Source organism: Eumetopias jubatus, unplaced genomic scaffold, assembly GCF_037043125.1.
Source record: "Eumetopias jubatus isolate StellerSeaLion01/CBP00866 unplaced genomic scaffold, mEumJub1_p1.0 scaffold_9, whole genome shotgun sequence".
Classification (NCBI taxonomy): domain Eukaryota; kingdom Metazoa; phylum Chordata; class Mammalia; order Carnivora; family Otariidae; genus Eumetopias; species Eumetopias jubatus.
Window position 1 is genome coordinate 95,893,582 of NW_028274815.1, and position 25,118 is coordinate 95,918,699.

At 45.2% G+C, this 25,118-nt stretch overlaps 1 protein-coding gene across 4 annotated transcripts in view; it reads right to left on the reverse strand.

Moving 5' to 3' along the window:
- Nucleotides 1-7,432: 7,432 nt before the first annotated feature.
- SLC24A3 (solute carrier family 24 member 3) overlaps nt 7,433-25,118 on the reverse strand; it is a 477,466-nt gene continuing 459,780 nt past the window's right edge. For 2 of the 4 annotated variants that reach the window (XM_088026689.1, XM_088026688.1), the window contains 2 exons: nt 12,779-12,844; nt 7,433-9,374 (listed from right to left, as the gene is read on the reverse strand). In XM_088026689.1, coding sequence (XP_087882815.1) covers nt 9,225-9,374; nt 12,779-12,844 — 216 coding nt within the window. In that variant the 3' untranslated portion in view covers nt 7,433-9,224. Of the gene's footprint in view, nt 9,375-12,776; nt 12,845-25,118 lie in introns of those variants that run through there. The other 2 variants (XR_015768980.1, XR_015768979.1) reach the window with 2 other exon arrangements.

The window sequence follows — 25,118 nt, forward strand, 5'->3', positions numbered from 1 at the left end:
CATCACAAACCCATTTTACGGTCCATGTCCAAAAAATGCCCGGAGATCTCCTTAACAAGCTGCTGATTTAGTACTTACTAATATATTGTGCAGATTTTTACCAATTATGACTATGAGGGAAGACTGCCAAAATTTAGTAAGCATTGAACCAAGCACTGTCATTTTTCCCCAAGGAAAGCACACAGTGGGTGCAGAGATCCACAGCTACTCCCTCAATCTCAACCCCTCCAAGCCCTAATAAATATTTGTGACTCCTTGTGCTGCATCAAATCATGAACTTTAAGTGTGAGCAAAGATAAAAAGTAACTCTGACCTACAAGAAAATGAATAACCTATAATCAGAATGATTGCAATGTTGTCTCTATTCTACATATTGTAACTATTTAAAATAGTCTTTGTCCCCAGATTGACTTACATGTGCAAGGGAAGTCAACTACATGAGGAGTTCTCCAACTTTGATGTATGTTAAGTGGCCTCATTAAAGATGCCTGGCCTCTTTTCCAGGCCAGCAGACTAAGGTTGGGCACATTCCACCAGCCTTACTGGAAAGTTCTGACACATGTCATCTGCTCATCACTGCTTCCTGTAGCCCAGCAGTCCATGCATCCTGTGGATCTCTTTGTTCCCCCAGATGGTAAATCCTTTGGAGTTTTTTTAGAGGTCTAGAACTCACACTACATTTGGGGCTTGGAAAGGATAAACGTATTTCCAGCCATTACCAGCAAAAAGCAGATATGCCACCTTTTCTTTGAAATGACTGTGTTTTTAGTCTCTGAAACCCTAAAAATTCTTTCTGAGCATGACAAGGGATGAGAGTGTCAAAGAGTTTTGATTTTTCTAAGAGGCGCTATCCAAATTATATACATTAAAAAAAAAAATCCCAGCAACAGTAAAGACAATTCCAATTACAGGGGCACTGTAGCATCCGGAATAACTTGCAAACTCTTTTTATCTCATACCAGGCTTGCTGTCTTTACGTAACATATATTTTAATTTCAAGAGAGAAATCATCTTTTCTCTGGTCTAAATTAATAGAATGTCTGCATTGGCAGGGACCTTAGTGATCACGTGATCAGTCATTTGGGAGAAATTCAGATGCCCATATGACAGGACAGGACAAAACTTCTGCCCTGGGGTCCAGACCTTGCTGGCTCTGCTGAATTATGGCTTTCACAGGAAGAAGGATACTATTATGGACACTATGTCATTATCTAGAGTTCAAAAGTTGGGTTAGAAATGTTCCCTGTTTTTAGACATGGGGATACAATATATAGCATAGGGAATATAGTTAATAATAGGCAACAGCTTTTTATGGTGACAGATGGTAGCTAGATTTATTGTCGTGATCACTTTGTAATGTATATATAATGTCTCTATATAAATGTTGAATCACTGTGTTGTACACCCAAAACTAATATAATTTGTATGCCAACTACAATTCAATTAAACGTTCCAGTTTTTGTTCCCTGTATCACAGGACCTGTGATTATGCAGGTAAACATAACCTATAGTTATGCTGTGACTTCCCCTCGCTGTTCTGAGGTCTTTGGATGGTACATGTCACACTACTGCTCAGTTGGCAATGAGAAGCTCTGAGAGACCCACCTCTGGCCACCTTCGAGCCATCAAAAGGGAGAAATCAGGCCAGAGAGCCTATGACATGTGAAAAAATGCCAAGTGGGAACAGTCAGGACCGTGGACAGTTGTAAAGCTCAGGAGAAGAAGGAGGGACCAGGCAGTATTGGAGATGGGTCCTCACTGTTTTCCAGACCACTGAGTCACAACTGGTGACTCTTAGAAGTAAGAGTGATATATGACATCGATTTCCCTGACAAGGTACTCACACTAAAAGGCTCTCTTGTTCCAGAATTCATAAAGTTTATATATGTATATATAAACTTTCTGTGTAGCCAGTCAACCCATGTTAAAACACTAAAGGGACATAATTTCTTTCTGAAACAAACACTAAGATGCAGTTTAAAATTTGGATTTCTATTAGATCCCTTTTGAGAATAATGTTTACAATTCTGTTACCATGTTCATCCAAAGTACTTTGAAACCCAATGACTTCAACTCCAACGGATTGGTTTGCTTCATTTATAACAGATTTGCTTCATTTATAATAGATGAGTGAATTTCTTGGCATAGATCTCCTTTACATATTCAAACTTGTTTTTCCTCCTAAGGCGTGTTGTTAGTTAATATTTAGGTGGTAGATGAGATCCTGCCTCGAAGTGTAAAGGGCTGCCTCCACGACAGAGGGGTCTTTGCATTCAGGAAACAGGAAACTTCACATTTGGTTATAACATGACCCATGTGGGTCTCACATTAGCACTGCTACCCTGGGAGCATGTTTCATAATTGGTGATGCCCCCTCTAGGGACAGAGGCTGACTGTGGCTGCATAGTGCACAGGGAGATTTAGGGAGTGATGTAGAACACCTCCTTGCTTTGGGGCACAATGCCCCTACTGTTGCCATAGGCTAAGCATAAAATGTTTTATTTCTGGAAAGGAAGACTTTCCCCTCCTCCTTGCCTCCCCTCCCGATTATGCATACCAATATCTAAACCCGCTTCCTGACTCTGAGCAAAAATTTAGTGGATAGAAAAATGTGGCTTTGACCATGTCGTTTTAGAGCACAGGGTGTTCCCTGAGGTTCTTGTAGTAAAGCCAAAAGCCCATGTCTGAGTTAAGGTCTGGCCATAGGCACAAACCAAGCCTGTACCTGTCCCTCACCTGGGAGTCACAGTCATTTCCCACATGGACACTGACTGGGGCCACAGCCTGCGTATGGAGGTTTCTGCATGCCGGGCAAGAGGTGTGTGGCTGACCACCGTTCTACTTCGGTTTCTTAGGCAAGAGTGTAAAGTGGGTATGCGTGATTGTTTGAAGCATATGGGGCCTTGAAGGCCAACTCTGGTGCAAACCTTTTCTTTCTTTTCTGAGCCATGACATCTTTCTTGGTTAGATTTGCATCAAACTAACCTTTTTAGATTAGAAAGTTAGCTGTACGTGGTTGTAATGTGTGAATGAGAGTTCACAAGCAGGAAATTTTTCCTGTATTCACCATTAGTTTCTCTGGTTGGAGTTTTTTTTTTCCTTTTTTTTTTTTTAAAGATTTTATTTATTTGAAAGAGAGAGAGTGCGCATGCATGCATGCGTGAGTGGGGGGAAGGGCAGAGGGAGAGGGAGAAGCAGACTCCCTGCTGAGCAGGGAGCCCCATGGGTATCTTGATCCCAGGACCCAGGGATCATGACCTGAGCTGAAGGCAGACCCTTAACCCACTGAGCCACCCAGGTGCTGAGCCACCCAGGTGCCCCTCTCTTGTTGGAGTTTATAACTAAACCTTTTTCACCTTGAATGAATTGGTGGTTGCCTATGCCCATCTCTACTGACCTAATAACTCCACCCAGAATCTTGGCTTTCTCTCATCTCATCTTAAATCATTAACTTTGATCTGGTTTGGTTTTAGTTTAAAAGTTGTTTTTGGCAGGAAGCAAACATGCTGCAGGATGATAGAGAATATAGATTATGGAGTTGCCCAAATTTCTTTTCTTACCTTCAGCCATTTGTAGATCTCAGTGGAAAGAGAAAGAAAAAAGAATTCTGAAAGAAATAGTACATCTGTGTGTGTGTGTGTGTGTGTGTGTGTGTGTATGTGTATGTGTGTGTGTGTGTTTTGCATAAGCTGTCTACCAGTAATATGGGTAGAGGCTGGTATAGGCTTTCTGGACAAAGGACATTATTTACACCAGTGGTTCTCAAAGTGGGACGCAGACCCAGCAGTGAGAGCATCTGGGGGTTGGTGAGAAATGCAAATTCTTTGACCTACTGAACTGGAAATCTATATTTGAGTAAGTCTCCAGGTAGTTCCAATTGGCGCTTAAATTTGGGAAGCTTGGATTTTAGACCATGAGTGAATGTAGGTAAATGCGTTTTCTCACACATGAAGTTGAATAGAGTATTTGACTTTTAAGCAACTTTTGAATAGAGTATTTGACTTTTAAGCAACCTGACATGATAATAAATTTTTAGAGATTCTGGAACTAGTTGTTTGGACCTGTAAAATTCAGCAAAATAAAATCTCCTAAAACTACAGCAGTGGTCATTTTGGTTCAAACCCATTGGTGGTTATAGAATTGATGATGGACAGAGCATCTGAATGTATCATCCTGCATCAAGCATGGGAGGGAGATGATACATATGATTTATGTATCAAAAAGAAGGGTACAAAAGTGAGTAGAGCACATCTTCTGCAAGAATTTAAAAGTATTAGCTTTCTGCTGAAAGCGCCTTTGCGCACAGGCGCATCTCTTTTCAGCAATGGTCTGTGGGCATGGCTCAGAATCCCTCAAAACAACTGCCGGGATCCTGAAATTCCTCGTCACACTTTATTCCAGGTTTTGTATGCAGTTTTCTGGAATCAGTTACTAGATGAATTGTCTCAATAAACCAGAAGATGTGATATCTTCAAATTCAGTTTTTGATAAACAGGGTAAGTTTGAAGTTTTGAAAGGAAGAATTGTAATGTATGTATATATGCATACATTTATGTAAGTTTATTTTAGCAGGAAAACCCTGAAGTGGCATATATGCCAATGTTGTCTTAAATCTTCCCTTCCCTCCTACCTGTTGCAAAAGCAAAGACCAAAACCAAAATGAGTAGTAACTACAACTATTCACTACACTTAAAATTTCTACAACTTGGTAAGAGTGTTTGCCAAATTGAAGCTCATTAAAAAATTAATGGGACTACTGGCCACAATTTATCAAGGAAATAAATGTTCTGAGTGCTACAGGAAGCCATCTGAGAGCTTTTGGTGGAGTTTTATTGCTCTGCACTGGGTTTCGAAACTAAGCATAAAGCTCTATGTGAATCAATTCTGGGGCATCACATCATTTATCTTACGCATGTTGCTAATCCTCTGCTTGTCCATGGCTTCAGTACCCAACTTTTTCAGCATCTCTAAGTGCTCCACATCTCTGGAGGATGATGCAATAGACACATGGCTTTTTATTTATCAGAGAAACGTTGGCTGAACCCACCCAATTCCTCCTGAAGTTGTATCATAACAGACAGCTGGATATATGGAAAGTTTTCAAAGATCTATTGGATTGTTTTCATAAAGAGTTTTGATGTCAGATAGATGGTGTGTGTGTGTGTGTGTGTGTGTGTGTGTGTGTGTTGAGTAGCCATTGCAGAAAATATAAACAAACAAGACTCAGTAATTAGTATGAGCCTACATAAAATTCAACATGGAAATGTCCCATCTACTTCAAAATAGCTGATCAAAATGGGTCAGAATAATTGGATAATTAGCCTGTTAATGGGACAATCATCCAATTTTGAAAAGGTAAAAATAAATAATTCTTAGAAGGAGCATCACTAACACCAATTTCCCACTTCCAGTTTCTCCCAACAATCTGAATATTTTCATGACCAATTAGGTAAAGCTCTAGGACTATGTTTTATTACATTTTATTGCAAGTTGGATGTTATTCCTATTTTATATACCACAATTCAAAACTGTCTGGACCTTAGAATACTATCAGCCCTCTCTCCCCATTTTTAAACATTTAGGCTTTTCTTTGAAGCCTGTGTGCCTAAAGTGAGTTCAGATTCACTGTCTGAGACATGCAGAATCTCAAATCTCTAGCATTCGAATTCATGACTGTAAACTATAAGCAACAGTAGCAGTAGACTTAGGAAAACATAATCACCCACCTATCCTCTAGCCAGCTCCTTTTGGAAGTAGATAGAAAACATGTACCTACAAAAAGGCACTACCCCTAAAAGGGTAGGGCCAGTGCTTTCCTTCAGAAGGGGGACAGAAGCCTTTTGGAAACTTCCCCATGTTGTGGCCTCTCAGTGCATCCAAAGCCACCTAACAGGTATGTGTGCTGGCAGGGGTCCCAGCAGGCCAGGACATGGTTGGGAATATATTTTCCAGAAAAAGAGGACTTTCTGGCAGTTCCTCCTTGTAGGGTCAACTAGGATGTGCTGAGGAAGAAGTGCAAACTCCAGCATCCGTCTTCCCTTACCCCCTTATATACAAGATCACAGCCTGGGTAGTTCACCAGCACATTCCAGAAAATTGCTGAGAGGGTTCTCTGGTGTTACTGTCAGGTATAGCCTATTGAATCAAAATTCTTCCCTTACATCCATTCTAACCCCTCCCAAATAAATCCCAGAACAGTGGAAGCAGTGAAAATAGCAACATCAGCTATCTTGCATCACTGGAGAGCAGCTCATTTAGAACCACATTCTCAGTCGATAACTCAAGACACAATCGTGCATGGTAGGGATCTGGGCAGAAATAGGCCAAGTGCTTATTTCATATACGAAACCTTCCCTGTTCCTAGGTTGGCAATCATTATGCATGGGAACTTTACCTTATCCCATGATTTTGTCTTTGAGAAATTTAGCATGGAACTACAGTTTCTAAAGATATCATAGAAAGTGTGCTTGAAAGAAAAAAAAAAATCAAGCTTCAGATCAAATGTTTTGCCTAAGACTAAAGCTAATGAAGACCAATATAAAAAGTACCAGTCAGAATAATGCAAATACCCTGTCCATGTCCAGCATATATGTATAAAATGCACAAAGAGTGGTAAAGCATTTTTAGATGTCAACACCTTTTCCCTCCAACCTGGGAAAAACATATATACATACATATATATATATATATATATATAATATATATATTAAGTAGACTCCACACCCAGGGTGGAGCCCAATGTGGGTCTTGAACTCACGACCCTGAGACCAAGACCCGAGGCTGAGATCAAGAGTCAGGCACTTAACTGACTGAACCACTCAGGCACCCCTAGGGGAATATATTTTTTTACATAGTTAAATAGAAGTTGGTGCTGTGACTTACTGGCAATTTTTCTTCTGGTTCCTATAAATGAATTCCGTTGCTTCAGGTGGAAACCTGGCTTGTGCACTAACCTTGGTCTACTTTTAGATCTGGGTAATTATTTCTTGGGAGTCACTCAGGGTAAGAATGTGGCTTATCACAAAGATGTGTTAGTCTCTCTTTTCAGGAGTTAGCTTCAGGGAAGTCTGAATTTTCACATTTGAAAAGTAGTCAGGTCAGACAGGATAAAGAACTTGAACGTTGCTGAATGTTATCAGCAGTGCTGGAATCTCTTCCTCTCACTCCAGCTGAAAGAATTCCTAAGAGAGCGTTGCATGGACTCTACAGGATGACAGATACAAAGTCCCTGCGAGATTTAAAGGAGACCCATGATTTGTGACTTCATACTTGCAATCCACCAGACATTTGCCAGCCTTCCAGGTGAGTCCACCCAGAAAGAGTAGAAGCACGAATACCTGGCCACTTCCTTCCACTGACACATACAGGTCAGTGTAGTTAAAACAGGCAACACTCTAAGGAGAGGAAGTAAAGCGTGCTGCTCAAGGAAGGATACAGAACAAAGAAGTTTATTTTACACTATCCGTCCAAGAAAACAATCTCCATAAACCAGTGCAAAATGTGCAACAGAATCAATACGTGTGTCTTAGCTCTGAGAGCCCAAATTGGTGATTTCCTCTCCCGTTCCTCCTTCGGGCAGGTGCCCCATCGGCTAACGCTGGCCTCGGTTTGCACCATCGACAGAAACATTCAACCAATTTGTAGCAGGTTATTTTTACAATTCATACCAGAATGTGTACAAGGGATGGGGGGGAACCATACTGAATGAATGATAAGTGATCAGTGCTTAAAGTAAATACAGGGGGCAGCACGGGCAAGAATCCACAGTTTCAATAAATACAAGTGTAACAAGCATGGGTGGGTCTCAACTCGGTGGAATTAGTCTGCATAATAATTCAGCATCATACAAAATCTAGCAGGGCTGTTGAGCAGTGATTGGCAACAATGTTCACAATAACTTATGCCCTTGAGCGAGTCTTGCATTGAACACATTCTGCGGTTCCAAAGGTGTCAGTCAGTTCTCTATTTTCTCCTTCCCTGGCCATCCTCCAGGATGGGAGGGGCGGAGCTGGGGCAGCTTGGTGGAGGCGTCCCATGAGGAAGGACGCTGGCCCAAGAGCCAGCTGTCAGGGTCCAGTGTACTCAATACCGAGTGGCAAATCGGGACTTTAGTGACGACGTCTGTGCAAAGTGTGCTTCTCTCCATTTTCCAAGAAACCAGTGTCTGTAACTCCTGCACGAAAAGCAGTGGTGGCCTCTGGGTCACTCCCTGTAACCCCAAATACCAAGCGACGAGCGCGCATCTCAGGGACTCACGGGCTGGGAAGCTTCTGGTGCTGACTGCCTGGCACCTCACGGATGGGGAATGTAACCAGGGCCCCTCATCCAAGGCCTCAGGCAGGCTAGAACTATTGCTTGAGAGACTAGAAGGAACCTAGTGAGAAAAAGATGATCCTAATGGCTATGTGGGAAGCTGTCTTCTTCCTTGAAAGCCTCGTGCCCCCTAGGTAACGCCTACAGGACTTCCGGGAGGCGTCCACGGATATGAAACGTCACGCATCTGTTCCCGGTGGCCCCGCCCACGTGTTCCTCTACTAAGTGCCAAATCCATGCATATTCTACCGTGCCTGGGATATGACCCCAGAACACATGGCAGGGACAACCTGTAGATCGTCTGCTAATCCAGAGCCCAGTGAAAGAAGATTCAAGAGAAACTCTCCGTCTCTGGAAGAAAAGGAAGAAAAGGGGGCAGCTCCCCCGCAAGTGAAACAACCTCCCCAAACCCAGTCACCTAGGCATTACCTCAAAACAACGAAATCCCAAACACTCCCTAGCATCGATATATCCTCTCCTCTATTCTTTTGACAGTCTCAGGTCATAAATTAGGTTTGTCTTCCATCCAATAACTTAAAAAAGGAGGAGGGATTGTAATAAGTTTTGCCTGGCTTGGGCCAGTTAGCAGCCAGTTTTTTGTTTGTTTGTTGTCTTTTCCTAGAATCTCAGTCACTGTTCAAAAATGGAGCTTGAAAATTCACGCGGATGTCAGAGTCTTCACACGGAGGAGACAGGAAGGGGTGGGCGGGAGAAAACCAGGGAGGAGGGGCGGGAGCAGGGAGGGGCGGGGACAGCCTGGGCCACCGAGGCAGAAGCGGAGGCCTGTGACCAGCGCGGGAGAGCCGGAGGCCCCGGCCCCGGGGCGGGGGCGGGCCGCGTGACTCGGGGTGCGGCTGGATCTTGTATTGCACAGAAAAGGAGGCCCAAGGCTCGACGGGCGGCCGGGCGGGTCAGTGGTCCCCGCACATGGGCAAGTTCACAAACGTGAACACGTTGAACTCCGTCATGATGGAGAAGCACAGGAATACGCCGTACAGGAAAAGGCACCCGCACCCGAGCTTCTTGTCCAGCTGCCACTTGTTCAAGTGAACGCCAAACACCTGCAACACACACAGCGGGGTCAGAGGGTGCGGGAAGAGGCGGCACGAGGTGGGGGGGGGCTTTGCGGGGTCTGGGGGCGGGGCCGCCAATGCCTCGCAGGGCACCAAGTGTCTCTGAGCCCCCCAAGCCCATCGCTCACGTTTTGGAAGATCAGAACACTGAAATCAAGAAGGGAAGTCAGAACTTTAAAATAACTTTAAAAAGTCATAATGATGGGACCAATCGACTCAGGCACCGCGGCCATCACACTTGCCCTGGACTCCAACCCAGCACTGCTCTGTGCCCGAATCACCTGTTCTGACTCTTCACCCTCTTGTCCCCAAGCAGCCCCTGGCTCTTCCTGAGGACACATCTCCTGGCAGGTGGTGGCCGCATCTCTTCCATTCCCACGCCTGGAGGCAAGGGAGTTGTACCCCTTGCTCCTCACTGCTGCTTCCCCAGAAACACCCAGCTTGGAATCTAAAGACTTCCAACAGTCACACTCCATCCCATCTGCTACAGTCCACACTGCAAACCCAGACTCCCCCACTCCCCCTTCCCCAGATCCCCAAGTCCCACTCACTGCCACTCCTATCTACAGCACCCCGACGCTCTTCCCGGCGATTTCACCGTCCATGGAGAGGATCTTCCCAACACCTGTCCTCAACCCCATCTCCCACCCTGCACCTGCACTGCACCCACTAGTCTCATGTGGCTGCCCAAATCTGAACGTAAGTCAAATAATATTAAAAACTCAGTTGCTCAGTTGTACTAGCCACGTGTCATGTGCTCCACATCCACACATGGCCAGTGGCTGCTGTCAGGGCAGGTGCAGGTGCAGGCCACTGACCAGTTCTGCTGGCCAGCCACGTAGCCGAGAGCCGGCGATGAGCAAGAACAGAAACAACTCTACGCTCTCAATGTCCTTCATCCCGCTCTCTGCCATCTCCTCTTTCCGTCTTAGTCCATCTGGTACCCTCCCTCCCACAACTCTGCAGACCTGCAGGACCCAGAATTCACAGCTACCACCACCATTCTCCTGCATGCCACCCCCTGGACCCACCTCTGTCCCATCTTACCCTGCCAAAATCCCACCAGCAATCGCTAGAACCACCCCTGGGCATCCACCACATTCACTGGTCTCTCTGGCGCTCCCATGGCGGAGCCACAGCCTTGGGTTCAAGCCCAGCTTCCAGGGACTCCACATTGCTTCCGTGCTGCTGACCCAGGCTGGAGGAAAATGCCTGGCCATGCTGAAGAGTCTCACTTTAAATTCAAGCCCATAAACCTCAAGTGGGCCATTTATGGCAATCATCCCACATTTCCCTAAGTGCACTGTCTCCCCCTTCCTTGGATGGCTGTTTCCAGCCTCTCCCCTCTTCTCAGACCCCCCACACCCACTTCTCCACCTTCACTCTCAGCACGTGACCATGTTCCATCCACAGAGCTCCCACCACCAGACCCACTTGCTCGCCTTCTCTCCTGCCAGTGAGGTCCCACTGCCCATGGCCCTGTCCATGGCCCTGTCCACTCCTTCACACATGTACACAATCCCACCGCCCCCACCATTCAAGAACATGGCCCCAGCAACTGCCCCCCTTTCCTCTCCATCTCCCTGCCCCACCCCTGGATTACTCTAGCTGGGATACCAGAATGCTGCTACTTCTCTCCTCTTAAAAAACAACTACATTTTTTCTCTCCTTTCTTTACAGCAAGATGACTTGAAAGAGTTGTAAATACCACTGTGTCCGATTTCTCTCCTTCCATTCTCTGTGAACTTGTCCTACTCAACCTTCTGCCTCATTGCCCCACACAACCACCCTCTCATTAAGAACATTGATAATGTTGTATTGCTAACTCGAATGGCCAATGCTCAGGACTCAACTCCCGTGACAGAGCCTATCACTCCTTCCACCCTGAAATACCTTCTCCACTTGGCTTCTAGATGCCATACTCTCCTGGTTTTCCTCCTACCTCTCTAACGGCTCATTCTGTTTCTTTTGGTGTTTATTATCATCATCCTGACCTCTAACTACCAGAGGGCACCAAGACTCAGATGTTGGGCCTCTTCTCTTTTCTGTCCTTCCTCACCCCCTTGCTGCCTGCATCTAACTGCTTGGCTTTAAATACCATCCACATTCTGGGGCCTCCAGCTTGGACGTTTCTTCTGAACTCAGAGTCATCTTTCCAGTGGCTTTTTTGACCTCTCCCTTGGGTGTTGAACAGGCACTGCAAGCTCAAGATGTTTGAAATTGCTCTTCCCCCACCCCCGACAAATCTACCTCTCTTCCATCTTCCAGCAACCCCATTTCAACATCCCAGGTGGTGGCTAGGCCCATCTCCTAGAGGTTGTACAAATGTAGCTGTAAGCATGCACTCTGATGTCGGATGGCTTGCCCGTTCATTCATTTGGTGTCAATTTCTCTAGAGGCCTCAGATGTTCATCTGTATAATGGGGTTGATGTAGTGTCTATCTGATGGGCATGTGGTGAGCTCCAAATGGGAAAATGTATGCAAAGCATTGAGCACAATGTGTGGCTATGACAGGTACCATAAGCCTAAGTCACACGAGACCCAAAGAACCTCCTAAGCTACAGAACAAAGGATTGCATAGATTCTCACTTTCGTGTAAGGCAGTGTTTGCTTTAGTAAATCCTTGACATCTGACTCACAGTCTGATCCTGTCGATGACCTCCAGCTTCCTGCCTGCTCTTCTAAATTCCTATTCTCTAGCATATGGACGTTCACATGCCAGTGTAACTCAATGACTGTTTCCTTGAAAATTTTAAGAAGAAACACATTGTGTCTCAATGTTTTCTAATGTGAAAATTCAACTGCATACTTGTATGTTAACAGATACTTCATGTGGACCAGTCCATGTGTTGGTGTGAATCAATTCCCACCAAAACATGTCAGCTGAGTTGGAATATCAAATTATACAAGTAGATATAATGGCCAAGATAGCAGAATGGCATAAAAGTACATTGTCAGTAAAACAATGTGTTCTTAGTCTCCGAGTATTGGTCAAATCCATGGATTTATGGAGATGCTTATTAACCTGGAACAGATAATTAATTGGAATCTACCCTTCTCTTGACTAATCTTGCAGAAAAAGTGGGATCTCCCCTTTGCTTTTGATAAAATGGCTTGGGCTTGGCATGAGGCAGGGCCATGCTTCTCAGAGGAGGGCTGGCTCCTTTCACAAAGAGGGAAGGCTTTCTAGGGAGTTGCTAGGATCCACTTCTAAAGGAAACAGCCATGAAGGAGATGGGACATCTGGAGGCCGATTGTCCCCATCCACCCGGAGGCCAAGCCCATCTGTTGTCCAAACAAGCTCTGTAGCCAAAGAACTCAAGGGCGGGAGTGGGGGTAAGGGGAGAGGAGTCACAGGAACTGGAGAGGGGAAGGAGCTGTGTAGCCCTACCGTGACAAAGACGGAGGCCAGGAGTAAGCCCACGGAGTAGATGAGTCCTCTGCTGTTTAGCCGAATCTGTAAGAAAGGATGCGCTGTTAGTCTTCTAAAAAGGCATCTGTTCAGTGCAGGGGCTGAAGCAACTCTGAATAGTGGGCAGTCCAAATCTCTGCTTCAGGATGGCAAACAAAAGGGAGCTTCGACAGCCATGCTCTGCCGCTGGGAGCAGGGACGTGCACTTTCTTAGGACAGCCAGGGGCTCCCTTGTCTAGTCCCCTCTCAGTCCAACCCCATTCTTCCCTCCAGAGGCAGTGCCCACTGGGCTGCCCCATGGTCACTTGAATTCCCTGTCGTGTGTGGCCTGATTCTTGGTGCCCACAACACTTCCCTGTGGACCTGACCTCCAGGAAGCATGTGCTTTCTTGACATACAACTTTTAGGGTAAATCTTGTGATGTGAGGGATGGGAGCAATATTTTGAAAAAATATTACTAAACTTTTTATCTCTTTTGCGTTAAATTGTCTGTGAACTCCCGCCAGACTTGACAGGAAGAGAGGGATAAGTCTTGCTCTTGTAAGCAAGCAAAGAAGAGGAAAGAGTTAACATTCCATTCCTGATATTCGTAAAAGGATTTTGTTTTGTTTGTCTTTCAGAGTAAGACAGTGGGGTTAGCTGCCAAACACTGAAGAGAAAGAGAGAAACAATTTTTGGAATTCTTATAAAATAGCGCTGTCCAGTAGAACTTTCTGCCATGATGAAAATGTCCTGTATCTGTGTTGTCCCATATGGCAGCCATTAGGCACATGTGGCTCATACAACTGAACAAAAATTTTAATCTTATCTTCAATTAATTCAGATTTACACTTAAAGAGACACATGTGATTAGTGGCTGCGGTATTGGGCAGGGTCCAATATTTAGAGGCCAACCGGGCCAAAAAATATTACAGAGTTTCTTTCATAGTGTAGAGAAGATGTCCCTTCTGCCATGACCTAGGTCAAGGTCATGAGGTAGGCTACCCTGAAATAGGAAGTATGCCTTAGAGCCGCCATGCTCAAAGTGTCCTCCCTGGACCAGCGTCACCTGGGGGCTTGCTAGAAATGCAGGATCTCAGGCCACACCCAGACCTCCTGAATCAGAAACTATGGGGATGCACCTATCCAAGTGTTTTAATAAACCCTCCAGGTGGTTCTGATGTGTGAGAAAGTTTAAGAAACACTGACTTTAAGCCAGTACTGAGGCTAAATCCACATCTGATCTCCACGGGTTTTGGGGCTGGGACTTTGACATTCATTTTCACCAGTTCTCTTGTAAAGTCTTATCTGCATGGAGGTTTGGGGACAATAAAGCCCCCCACCAACATACACTGTCTAGCTGGGAGTCAAAGGCTCATCTGTATCCACAGGAAGGAAAAGCAAGGCAGGTTGATCATTTCATTAGAGAACTGAGTGGTGATTATTAGAAGTGGTTTGGGGCCCTTCTGACAAGGTCCAAGGCGCCTCTTGCCACTCTTTTACCAGTTCAACCCTGGGGTATAGGTATGGGAATATGTGGGTGTCTCTGTAGGTGGGTGTGTTCGGTTTACCTTTTGGTGACAGGAAACTCCATGCCCTTAACAGTCAAAACCTTTGTGTGGGGACCCAGGAACATAACATATCTCTTTATGCAATGTTCTAACCCTCTCCCCTGCTGGCACAATCCATGTGAGCCAACCATCTGCTGAACCCCAGCTGGAAATTATTCCCAGCCACCAAATGCCTTTTTAAGAGCAAAGGACTCAAATCATCCCTCTCAGAAACACTTTTGAACTCTTAACTGTCAACATTGCATGGATTCTGCTAAGCACGTGGTCAGTGCATTCCCAGCCCAGCTCACCCTTTGAGCTCTAGGGTTGAATCCTTGTCAGCAACAAGAATTGAGTAAAGTGATTTCCTGCCCCTAAGAAACCAAGAGCCAGTGAGAGCCAAGCTCTAAGCAGGAAAATTCTCTTTGGCCAAGCCTTCTGTCTTTTCAAAATCAATCATATTCAACTAGAGCTTTGGAACTTTACTCTTCCTCCACTGACATAAAATCTCAAAGAGTGGTGCTTCTAAAATTGTAAATCTGGCTCCAAAGACTAAAGACAACTGACTTGGTGGGGTTTCTGAGTATTTTTCACGTTTTCACCTTTTCCTCTGCAGTGTTCCTTTGGTAACAGATTGCCACACGCACCTAGGGGTAATTTTTGTTTTTTTCATTCATTACAGACCGGAGCTTTCAAAGCCTGTATTGATTCCTTGCTATCTGAATCCCCACCTCCACATGTACATGACAGTCAGGAATTAGGTTTTCTTCAGTTGCCTGTGGGTCCAACTTGAACATCTCCCAATCACTGGAGACTATGGATGGTTTGGGGCAAGAGTTGGCCAACTAAAATCTGGCCCATCGCCTGGTTTTGTAGATGAAATTTATTGGAGCTCAGCTCGTTCATTTGTATATTGTCTACTTCTGCAGTGGCAGAGTCGAGAAGTTCCATAGTGACAATATTGCCCATGAGGCTTAAAATATTTCCCCTCTGGCCCTTTCCAGAAAGTCTGCTGACCCCTGGTTTAGGGCACAGACTCCAGATCCAGTTCACCAAACCCCTTCTGAATCCCTGCTCGGTCACCGAGTTGCTGTATCATCATGGAAAATGACTTAACTTCCCCATGCCCCAGTTTTCTGAGAAGTAAAATGGAGATAATACAATTCCCACCTCATGAGGTGGTTGTGAGGATTAACTGAATTAATCCATGTTAAAAACCTTGAATAGGACCTAGTGTATAGTGAGTTCTCAGTGTATCTGGGCCATTATTCTCCATTCAACTCATGAGCTGCCTAATCCTTTCCCTGGTACCCCTGGCTTCTTCTTTTATAAACTCACCACCCAGCAGCCCCCTGATCAAAGCCTCAGTAGATGGCAAACACCATAAGGGCGGGGAACCATGTCTGACTTTATCCTCCGCCGGGCACAAGGCTGAGCAAAGACCACATGCTTCAATATGTAACCAATGAACAGACGATGAATCCGTTTCCTTGCAGAAGTGAAATGGAGCAGGGTGGACTGCTCAGAGAGAGGCTGGGAGCAGGGAGACCCTGGCTGCCATTTCTGGATGGTGTTCCAGAAGCAATGCAATCCTGTCCAACATTCCCTGTCCCCTTTCCCCACTTTATATTTTTTTAAGAATCCTTTTTTTCACCTAACATTTTATTATGAAAGTTTTCAAGCATTCAGAAAAATTGAAAGAATGACACCATTTTATTATACCATTTTACCAAAGGGCTCAATTATAGTTCAAAGGTCTTTTGTTTCTAGATGCAATTTCCGTATGGTGAAATTCACAAATCATGATTGCACTGTTCAGTGGGTTCTGAGAAATGCATATACCTGTGTTACCTCAACTGTGGCCATGATAGAGACCACTTCCATCCTCCCCAGAAAGTTCTCTTGTTCCCTCATTAGTCTCACCCAGGATCAATCACTGCTTCTAAGCTTAGCCCGTCCAAGAAACTTCACATAAATGGAGCCCTAAAATGTGTGTTCTTTTACACCAGGATTCTTTTACTCAGCATAATTTTTAAAGATTTCTTCATTTCCTTCGTATTTTTCATTGCATCAATAGCTCATTTCTTTTTATAACAGCATAAATATATCACGGCTTATTAATTATTCTCTTGTTTATGGACATCTGGCTTGCTTCTAGTTTGGGGCTATTAACATGCATTGATTTTTATAATTCACAAACACAACGAAAAGAGACCTACAGTGGCCCCTCTCACCCACAGGAGAAGCAGGAACGGAGATAATGAAGACGGCCAGGGGGTCTGCTGGGACCTCAAACACACTCTTTCACGCACGGGTATCCCCTCTCACTAGCTGGGCACTAGGAGCCTCTCCAAACAGGGCAGATCCACTTTCCTCACTTTAGTACACTGCTGTCTCCCTTTTGGAACCTCAGTCTTGTCAGATGGGGTGCGTACCTCCTTTTTACCTCACCTCTATCCTGCCCATCCCTCCCTCAGTCCTTTTGTCTCTTCCAAGTTCACTGAGCCCTCGCTGGCCCTATCCCCACTACCGATGCAGATCATGTCCTGACCTTGCCTGGGTAGCCTTCTCACCTCCCCAGCTAGTCCCACTGCTCTAATGGCAGATGCCTGGGTCTTCAGTTTTGCCTCCTTCCACCTAGCACCTAGCTCCCCACTTGTCTACATATGTTGTATATTTAAATAAATATCTGCGGGTGATGCTGAGCATGTGTGTATGCTTGTGCACATGTGTGAGTATGTCCACGTGTGTGCACACACATGGAGTGTGTGTGCACATTGGAGGCAGTAAGGCTGGGTGGCAAGGGGCAAGATTTCAGAGCTGGATGAGGAGACTGATGTGGGGGTGGCTTTAAGCTGATCTTTTTAAGCAACACAGTGAGAGGGCACCAAAATAGGTTTTTTTGTAAAAAAAAAAAAAAAGGCATAATTTGCATACAGTAAAGGCTCAAATCTCTCTTATTGGCTAAGTTTTGACAAATGCATGTACCCATGTAATCCACAACTCAACAAGACATAAAACATTTCCAGCACCCCAGTAAGTTTCCCCAAGGGCAGCAAATTTAACTCAACCCCCTTAAAATCTAGTTTCTTGGATCGTGCAAGCCAGCAATAGCACGGACCCGTCTCATCTCTGGACTACCTTTGCAAAAGACTTGGAGCTCTAGCCATGCACAGTGTTGATCTAAACAATGGTTTCCCTGCTTCCTGAGTCACAGATACAGGGTCCATTAAGTGCAAATGCAGCAAATCTCCATGGCAATGCCCACCGAAGAGCATGCAAAGTACAATTGCCCTGACATTGAACACTGTTTTTATTTCTTTCCTTCAAAATACGGAATTCATTCTCTAATTCCCTCATGGCAATTGTTGCAGAGAAAACAGAAGGCTGGCTGGTTGCCAAGTCAACAGAAATTAGACCATGATGCATGTATATTTTTTCATCTGCATGCACACACAGACACCCATTCAGACCTAGCTTTATTTCTGCACACGGTTCATAAGTAGTTCCCTAAATCCTACACAGTTTGGGGGTCCAAAATCCCCAGCCTCAAAGGTTCTGACTTCCCCATATTATAGATTAAAATCTCTCTATGGTTTGAAGTCAATTGTACACAACCAGAGGAATTCTTTTAGGAAAAATAAGGAGCCCCTGTATTTTTGCTAATTTATTTATGACCTGGAACGCATGCTGCATGTCACTTTGCATTTTCAGATTTGGGTAGTTTGAACATTCGTGTGGGTGTAGGCTCCAAATGGATGTGTCTAGCCTTGGTTTGATGTTGTAAAATATCACCGGGTGGGAATCTCTTTCCCAGAACAATTAAATGAGGTGAGAAAGTGAATAAGCCTACAGAGAAGGGGTGCTTCAGTGGCAGGTGGTGTCTGAGTCCTGTCCCATCCAGGGGGCTCTCACAAACACAGGGCTGTGTGGAATTCTAGTGGCAACTCTGGAGGTAGGTAGGGTGGGTTTGTTCTCCCCGTGTAAAGATGAGACAACTGATGCTCTGGGAAGTTCAGCACTTGGCCAAGGTAAGATTCTGCTCACCAATTCCCATTCGTGTGTGGGTGTGGGTTTTCCCCACACATCCAAGCATTTCGGTGACCCCAGATGGGTGTCCTACAATTTAACTCAATTCTTTTTTTCTTTTTTTTAAAGAATTTATTTATTTATTTGAGAGAGAGAGAGAGAGAGAGAGAGCGCGCACGAGCAGGGGGGAGGGGCAGAGGGAGAAGCAGACTTCCTGTTGAGCAGGGAACCTGATTCGGGGCTTGATGTGGGACTTGATCCCAGGACTCTGGGATCATGACCTGAGCAGAAGGTAGACGCTTAACTGACTGAGCCACCCAGGCGCCCTAACAATTTAACGCACTTCTGACACTATTTACCCAGTGACAACATCAGATCGCACAGGGAAAGGGCTCAGTCCTACAAGACTGCCCTCCCTGCCCCCAGATACCAATCACAAGTCCAGGTCTCACCTGTGCTTCTGATGGACTATATAGATTGGAGATTCCAAGGACCCCCTCCTTGGTCTTGATTAGTTTGTTAGAGCGGCTCACAGAACTGAGGAACACATTTTACTGACTAGATGACAGGTGCGTTATAAAAGGATATAACTTAGGGGCAGCCAGATGGAGGAGATGCACAGGGCGAGGTATGGGGAAAGGGAGCAGAGCCTCCATGCTGTCTTGGAGCAAACCACCCTCCCCAAACCTCCACGTGTTCACTAACCTGGAAGCTCTCGGAACCCCGTCCTTCTGGGTTCGTATAGAGGCTTCACTGCGTAGGGAATTGATTAAATCATTGGCTATTGGCAACTGATTCAATTTCCAGCCTCTCTCCTCTCCCTGTCAGCAACTGTTTTTCAAACAGTTGAAAAAAAGTGTCAACCTTTTAATCACGTGGTTGGTTCTCCTGGCAACCAGCTCCCACCCTTAGATGGGACAGGAAAGTCACCTCATTAACATAACAGAAGACACCTTATAGCTCTCATCATTGGGAAAATTCCAGAAGTTTTAGGAGCTCTGTGCTAGAAACAGGGATGAAGATCAAACATGTATTTCTTACCATAAGTCATAATATCACACAAGGCCAGGAAGCTGGTAAGGGATCAGTGTAGACTGAAAACTGGAATTCCGACAGTAAAGTCTAGACTTTTCCTTGCACCCTGCAGGGCACAGGGAAAATGCTGGAGTTCTCTTCACCCACTAAGAACCCTCAAAAGTGGCATCTTGACCTTTCCTGCTTATCATTTCTGAAACCATCCTGAATAAACTTTAGGAACCACAGATGCCAGTGTGGCAGATACCTCTGGGACCCCATCCATGTCCCAGTGCCCCCTTCTTACCGTTTTTGTGGGACCAGCTGCCTCTCCACAACAATACCAGTGTCTGTGCCTCGAGGGCTTTTTCCTGAACTCTGGAAGTGCCAAGCTACCCTGTACCAATGACTCTCGGGGTGGGTGCATAAACACGTAGCTCCCCTGCCCCTCAGATGTGGTCATTCTGAGATGGAAGTGTATACCATTTGCTAGAGCCCCCCACCCCCCCAGGGACTGAGCTCCAGTTCCCATGACTTCGGTTGGCTGCCTTCCCTGCCCATCTCCCTGCCCATCCATCCCCACTCCTCTGTTGGGAGTTTCTTGCCCCTCCCCAATACCCACCTCACCTCAAATCTTTGTCTCAGGATTGAATGGTTTCTGGGAGGATCTAAACTGGGGTAGTGAAATGAATAGGCTTCAGGCCTTAGGCAACCCAGGGAAGCCCATCCATGGGGGACCTGTAAGGGCAGGAGCTCTGCTAGGACAACCTCAAGAAGAACCATTCAGTAAGATGTCAGCAAACTGTCCCCAAATTCCCTATCCAGATGCTGTGGGAACAGTTTGTAGACTGGCCTTATTAGTGGCATTTTGGCATTCTGCTGCTTTCCATGGCTGAAACACTCCACTTTGGCTGGGTGTAAGCTACCAATATGGCCTCACTGAGGGCAAGGTTACAAAGAGCCGTTCAGTTCTCCAGAGCCTATAAGAGACAGCTCCAGTGCCCCACTGTCAGAGTTCTGTGTCCACCCCCTTTCTATAGCCTCATGGTGGGCAGAGGCATTTCTCTGCCTCTTGGAGTTGGGTTTGGCCATGTGATTTGCTTAGCCAATGGGATATTAGTGGATTTAACAAAAACACAGGTTTGAAATATACTTCCATCATTGACATGACCTCTTGTGTGTTCATCCTGCAAGGAATGTGTCTCGGGAAGTCACTGGTCCAAAGAGGATGAGAGACACAAGGAATAGCCCCGTCTGAAGCCTGGAGCCAAACCTCGATTGGCCAAACACCTGTCACCATGCAGATGCATGAATGAGAAATACATGATAATGTATGCAGGCTGCTGAGTTTGGGGATGGTTTGTTACACAGCATTATGGTATCAATAGGTAACTTATACAACTGTCCTAGTCTAGGTCACTATATTTTCTCTCTCCTTCAAATGCCTCATAACAGGTCTTGCTGTCATCAGTCTGATCTGACTCCAAACTCTTCTCTGTGTAGTAGTCAGAATCTTCTTTCTAAAAGGCACATGCAATCACACCACTCCCTCCCTCATATCCTTCATTTTCCCACTGCCTTGGCTTTAGCTCACCATATCCTTTAGCACATGGTCCCTCTCTATCTCTAAATTCACCCCGGCCACTCATCCCTCCACTTTGCCACTTCCTGCCCCCCAACCCCCTCCCCCCCGTCCCAGGTGTCACCCTCAGATCCTTCAGTGTGTGAAACTTTTTTGGATCTTTGTCTTCTACAAACTGTTCCTCTCACATTCTTTACCTGCTTGGCTCCTGATAATCTCAGATTCTCAGAAAAAGCATCACTTCCTTACAAGCATTGGAGGTCCCTAACCCCTGCCATATACCGAGCAACTCCCACACAACCAGCTCTAGGAGGGCGCACATCACACTTTGTTTTGGTATTTCTTGTGTACCTGTCTCCTTCCAGAGGCTACAGTCCCAGGGGCACAGGACGGTGTCTGGCCTGCTCACCAAGGCATCCCCAATGGGGGTTACCAGCTTAGCACACAGTAAGCATTCAGTTAATGTTTGATCAGAAAAAGAATGAACTGGGCAGAAAGTATGGGAAAAGAATGTTTCTGACCACCTCTTCCTTTTACCTTTGTGGATTCTGAAGTTAGATGGGCTCTTGGCTTGGAAAAAAAACATAATAAACTCTTTCTCCCTCTATTACTTTGTGGATTCATTTTGCATTTCTAAGCCCTAGCTCAGAGATCTGAGTTTTGTCCTGGCTTCCCAGAGCCTGCCTGGTGACCTTCTTAAATCTGTTAGAGCATGTGGAACAGACATTCATCACAAAAATGGGACAAGAAGTGCTCATTTTCCAAACTCTGACTTTTAGAAATGTTTCAGGCACTTAGGTAGCTAGCTGGCTTCTGAGCAAACCACAAGTGCTAAGAAATGTCAAAATCTGTAAAACTGCATTTATTCCTCACCATCAAATGCCTGAACCTAATACTATGCACAAAACAGCCGTCTTGTGGTAATTATCCAGTAATTATGACTTAGAAGCCCCATCTAGTAGAGATGGAAAAATTGCTTCAGAATTGTCAGCAGGTCCATTATGAGGGCACGAGGGGCGATTAAGCCCACTCGGGCTTCTAGCTTCTGATGTGAGAGATGCTGAGATGTCATGGGATTTACTGCCATGCTACATGGAAGGAGGTCCCTGAGTGTCCTTCCAGAAATGAAGCCTCTCTCCCAGGAAAAGTTGGAGGTGAAGAGGGAAGGCAAAATGCTCCTGGCAAATAAACCCTTAAGTTTGCTTTTTCATGAAACTGAAACTATTTTTCTAAGTGAGTTCTGTATCACGTCATGAGGTTACACAGAGATGCCCCCCAAATGTGGCTGGGCATTGGGGGCTGGCCGGGGGGGGAGCTGGTGAAAGCCAGGTGGGGACCTAGGGACTGAATAAACGTGTAGCCCTCATGGAAGGATCCAGAATGTTTCCTCCAACCTTCAGTTGGAAAACCATTGTAGACATATAATGCATCATGGCCTAGGGCAGCGAGGATTTTAGCTGCCATGATGTCTGTGGGAGTTTTAGGATGGAAATCTGCAGGTCAGGAGTTGCTTCCTTCCTTTTTTTAAAAAATTAAATTCAATTAATAACATATAATGTATTATTGGTTTCAGAGGTGGAGGTCAGTGATTCATCAGTCTTGTATCATACCCAGTGCTCATTACATCACATGCCCACCTTAATGCCCACCACCCAGTTACCCCATCCTCCCTCCCTGCACCCTCCAGCAACCCTCAGTTTGTTTCCTATGATTAAGAGTCTTTTAAGGTTTGTCAGGTCCTTCTTTCTTTATGTAAAGCTGCAGAACTTGCTTTAGCCTTATAAGCAGATCCTTTCTTCTCTTCTAATGAAGATTCAAACTCAGGGATGGATACGGTCTAAAATCCCACCCCAGCAACATCTCCCGCACTCCTGTGCCCTCAACTGTACATGGTGGCATTGTGGCACCATTTACTTTTAGCAATAGTCTTCTCCCTCCTGGTTTAGTCTCTTGTGTTCTGGGGAGAGAAAAAAGTCTCACTGTCTTCTGCCTATTTTTGGCTGTGACAACCTCTCTGAGATGTGGTTGCCTGGTCTGCAGAAGAGGACTTGGGACAGCAGTGCACTTAGAATGAAACCCATGACCCCTGCCCACCTCACCCCTGCATTTCTATTGCCTGGCTTCCCTTCTGTTCTCAGACACAGCATGCCTTAGTGCCTTGGCACTTGCAGCCCCCTTTCTCTAGAATGCTCCCCCCTGCCCTGCAAACACCCAGCTCTTCTTTATCTTTTGCTCCTCAGCACAGAACGCACCTCCCTATCCAAAGAATCCACAGTGATGTGTGCCACCCACCCTATCACATCATTACCTTCATGAGTTAGCACTCATAGCTTACCTTTGACCCTTTGTCTGAGTCTTTTGCTCTCCCAAGTTAGCACACTCATGTACTTGTCACTCACTGACTGTCTGTCTTCCCCAACCTGGTGCACGTTCTAAGGGGGAGTATCTACTGTATCTTGTCATTCTGTGTTCCCAGCACCTCACCAAGTTCTTGGCACATTTAGCAGCTGCACAAACAACAACGCTGGTTGAAGAAGTAATCCTTGCCTTATTTAGCTATTGTCAGGATTAGATGAGGCCACGTGTGCATATAGTAGGTACTCAATGAATGTTAAGCTATTCTTTTTTTTAAAAAGGACTAAAAAAAGATTTATTTATTTGAGAGAGAGAGAGAGAGAGAGCAAGCACATATATGAGTGGGGAGAGGGGCAGAGGGAGAGAATCTCAAGCAGAGTCTCCACTGAGTGACCCATGAGAACATGACCTGAGCTGAAACCAAGAGTTGGATGCTGAACTGACTGAGCCATCCAGGTGCCCCTAAGCTATTCCTATTGCTGTTTTCTTCCCCCTTGCTCTCTTCTCAGGTCATCCTTTTGCTTTATTCTGTTCTGTTCACATGTTTTCCACTCAAGGTGGGAAAGTTAGGATCATCTATCCGTCCATCCATCTATCCATCTATCCATCCACCATCCATCCATCCATCCAACAAATATTTTTGAGCACCTTCTAAGTACCAGGAACTACCAGGCATAGAGGAAAAACAAACACATAAGATGGGTATGGTTCTTGCCCTCAGGGAGATCACTTGTCTGGGGGAGACTCAGACAAAGGGTCAAAGGTAAGCTATGATGGGAGCTGCTCAAAAACACAGGAATGAGACCTGACCCAAGCTTGGGAGATCACAGTAGACATCCAAGCTGACACCTGAAGAATGAGCTGGAAAAGGACAAGAGAAGCCCCGCATAGCAGCCCTTTTACCCCTTCTGTGAGGTGATCTGGTTCCAGATGGTTATTTTCTGGCTTCCAGGAAAACCAAAAGACATAGCTTGCTTGGGCCAAATCCTGGGCCACTATTTTGGTCTACCATTACTAGGCAGAGATGTAGTCTGTAGAAATAAAGTCTCCCAGAAAATTAAAGTCCATCTCTCTATAGGCCAGCAACTTAACTGTTTTTGATGAAAATGTTTTATAACTTTTTCTTGATGATTCAGAATCACCACCATGAATATATATATATATATATATATATATATATATATATATATATTTTTTTTTTTTTTTTTTTTTTTTTTTTTTACCTGAGCTGAAATATAGTAAAGCTCTCAGGAGCTATTGATGTATGAGGAGTTGCTTGCCCCCACCTTTGATGAAATAAAATTTATTCTCTATTTAAACAAGTAAAATGTCCTGCTATGTGTAAGATGGCAAAGTGTACCGTGTGAATGGCAAACATGAAGTGGACATGGTCCTACATTCAGACTTTAGTAGCAGGTAGATGATGTGGGTGCATAACTATCAGACAAGGTAGGAATGAGAATGGATCAACAGGGACATGGAGAAGAGATTACAGTGTGCAGTGTGATGCTGTATTTGGGCAGCATGTGAAAGGGCTAGAGGGCTAGGCATGTGGTCAGGACTTGAGGTATTCTTTTGCTTATGGGATTTCCTCTTCATTGAATGCCCTCTCAACCAAAGACATCAAACTGAGTAAAACACGAAAAAAGTAGCATTTTAAAGAATGCCACTAGGATCTGAGGATGCTTTTGTTACTCTGTCTCTCCCTAATTCAGCTTACCTGGCTGTCCTTCCCTCCTTCTTGACCATTCACCTTTTTATTCTGACTCAGGCTCAAAACTTTTCCTGATAGTTAAGATTTTACTACTTA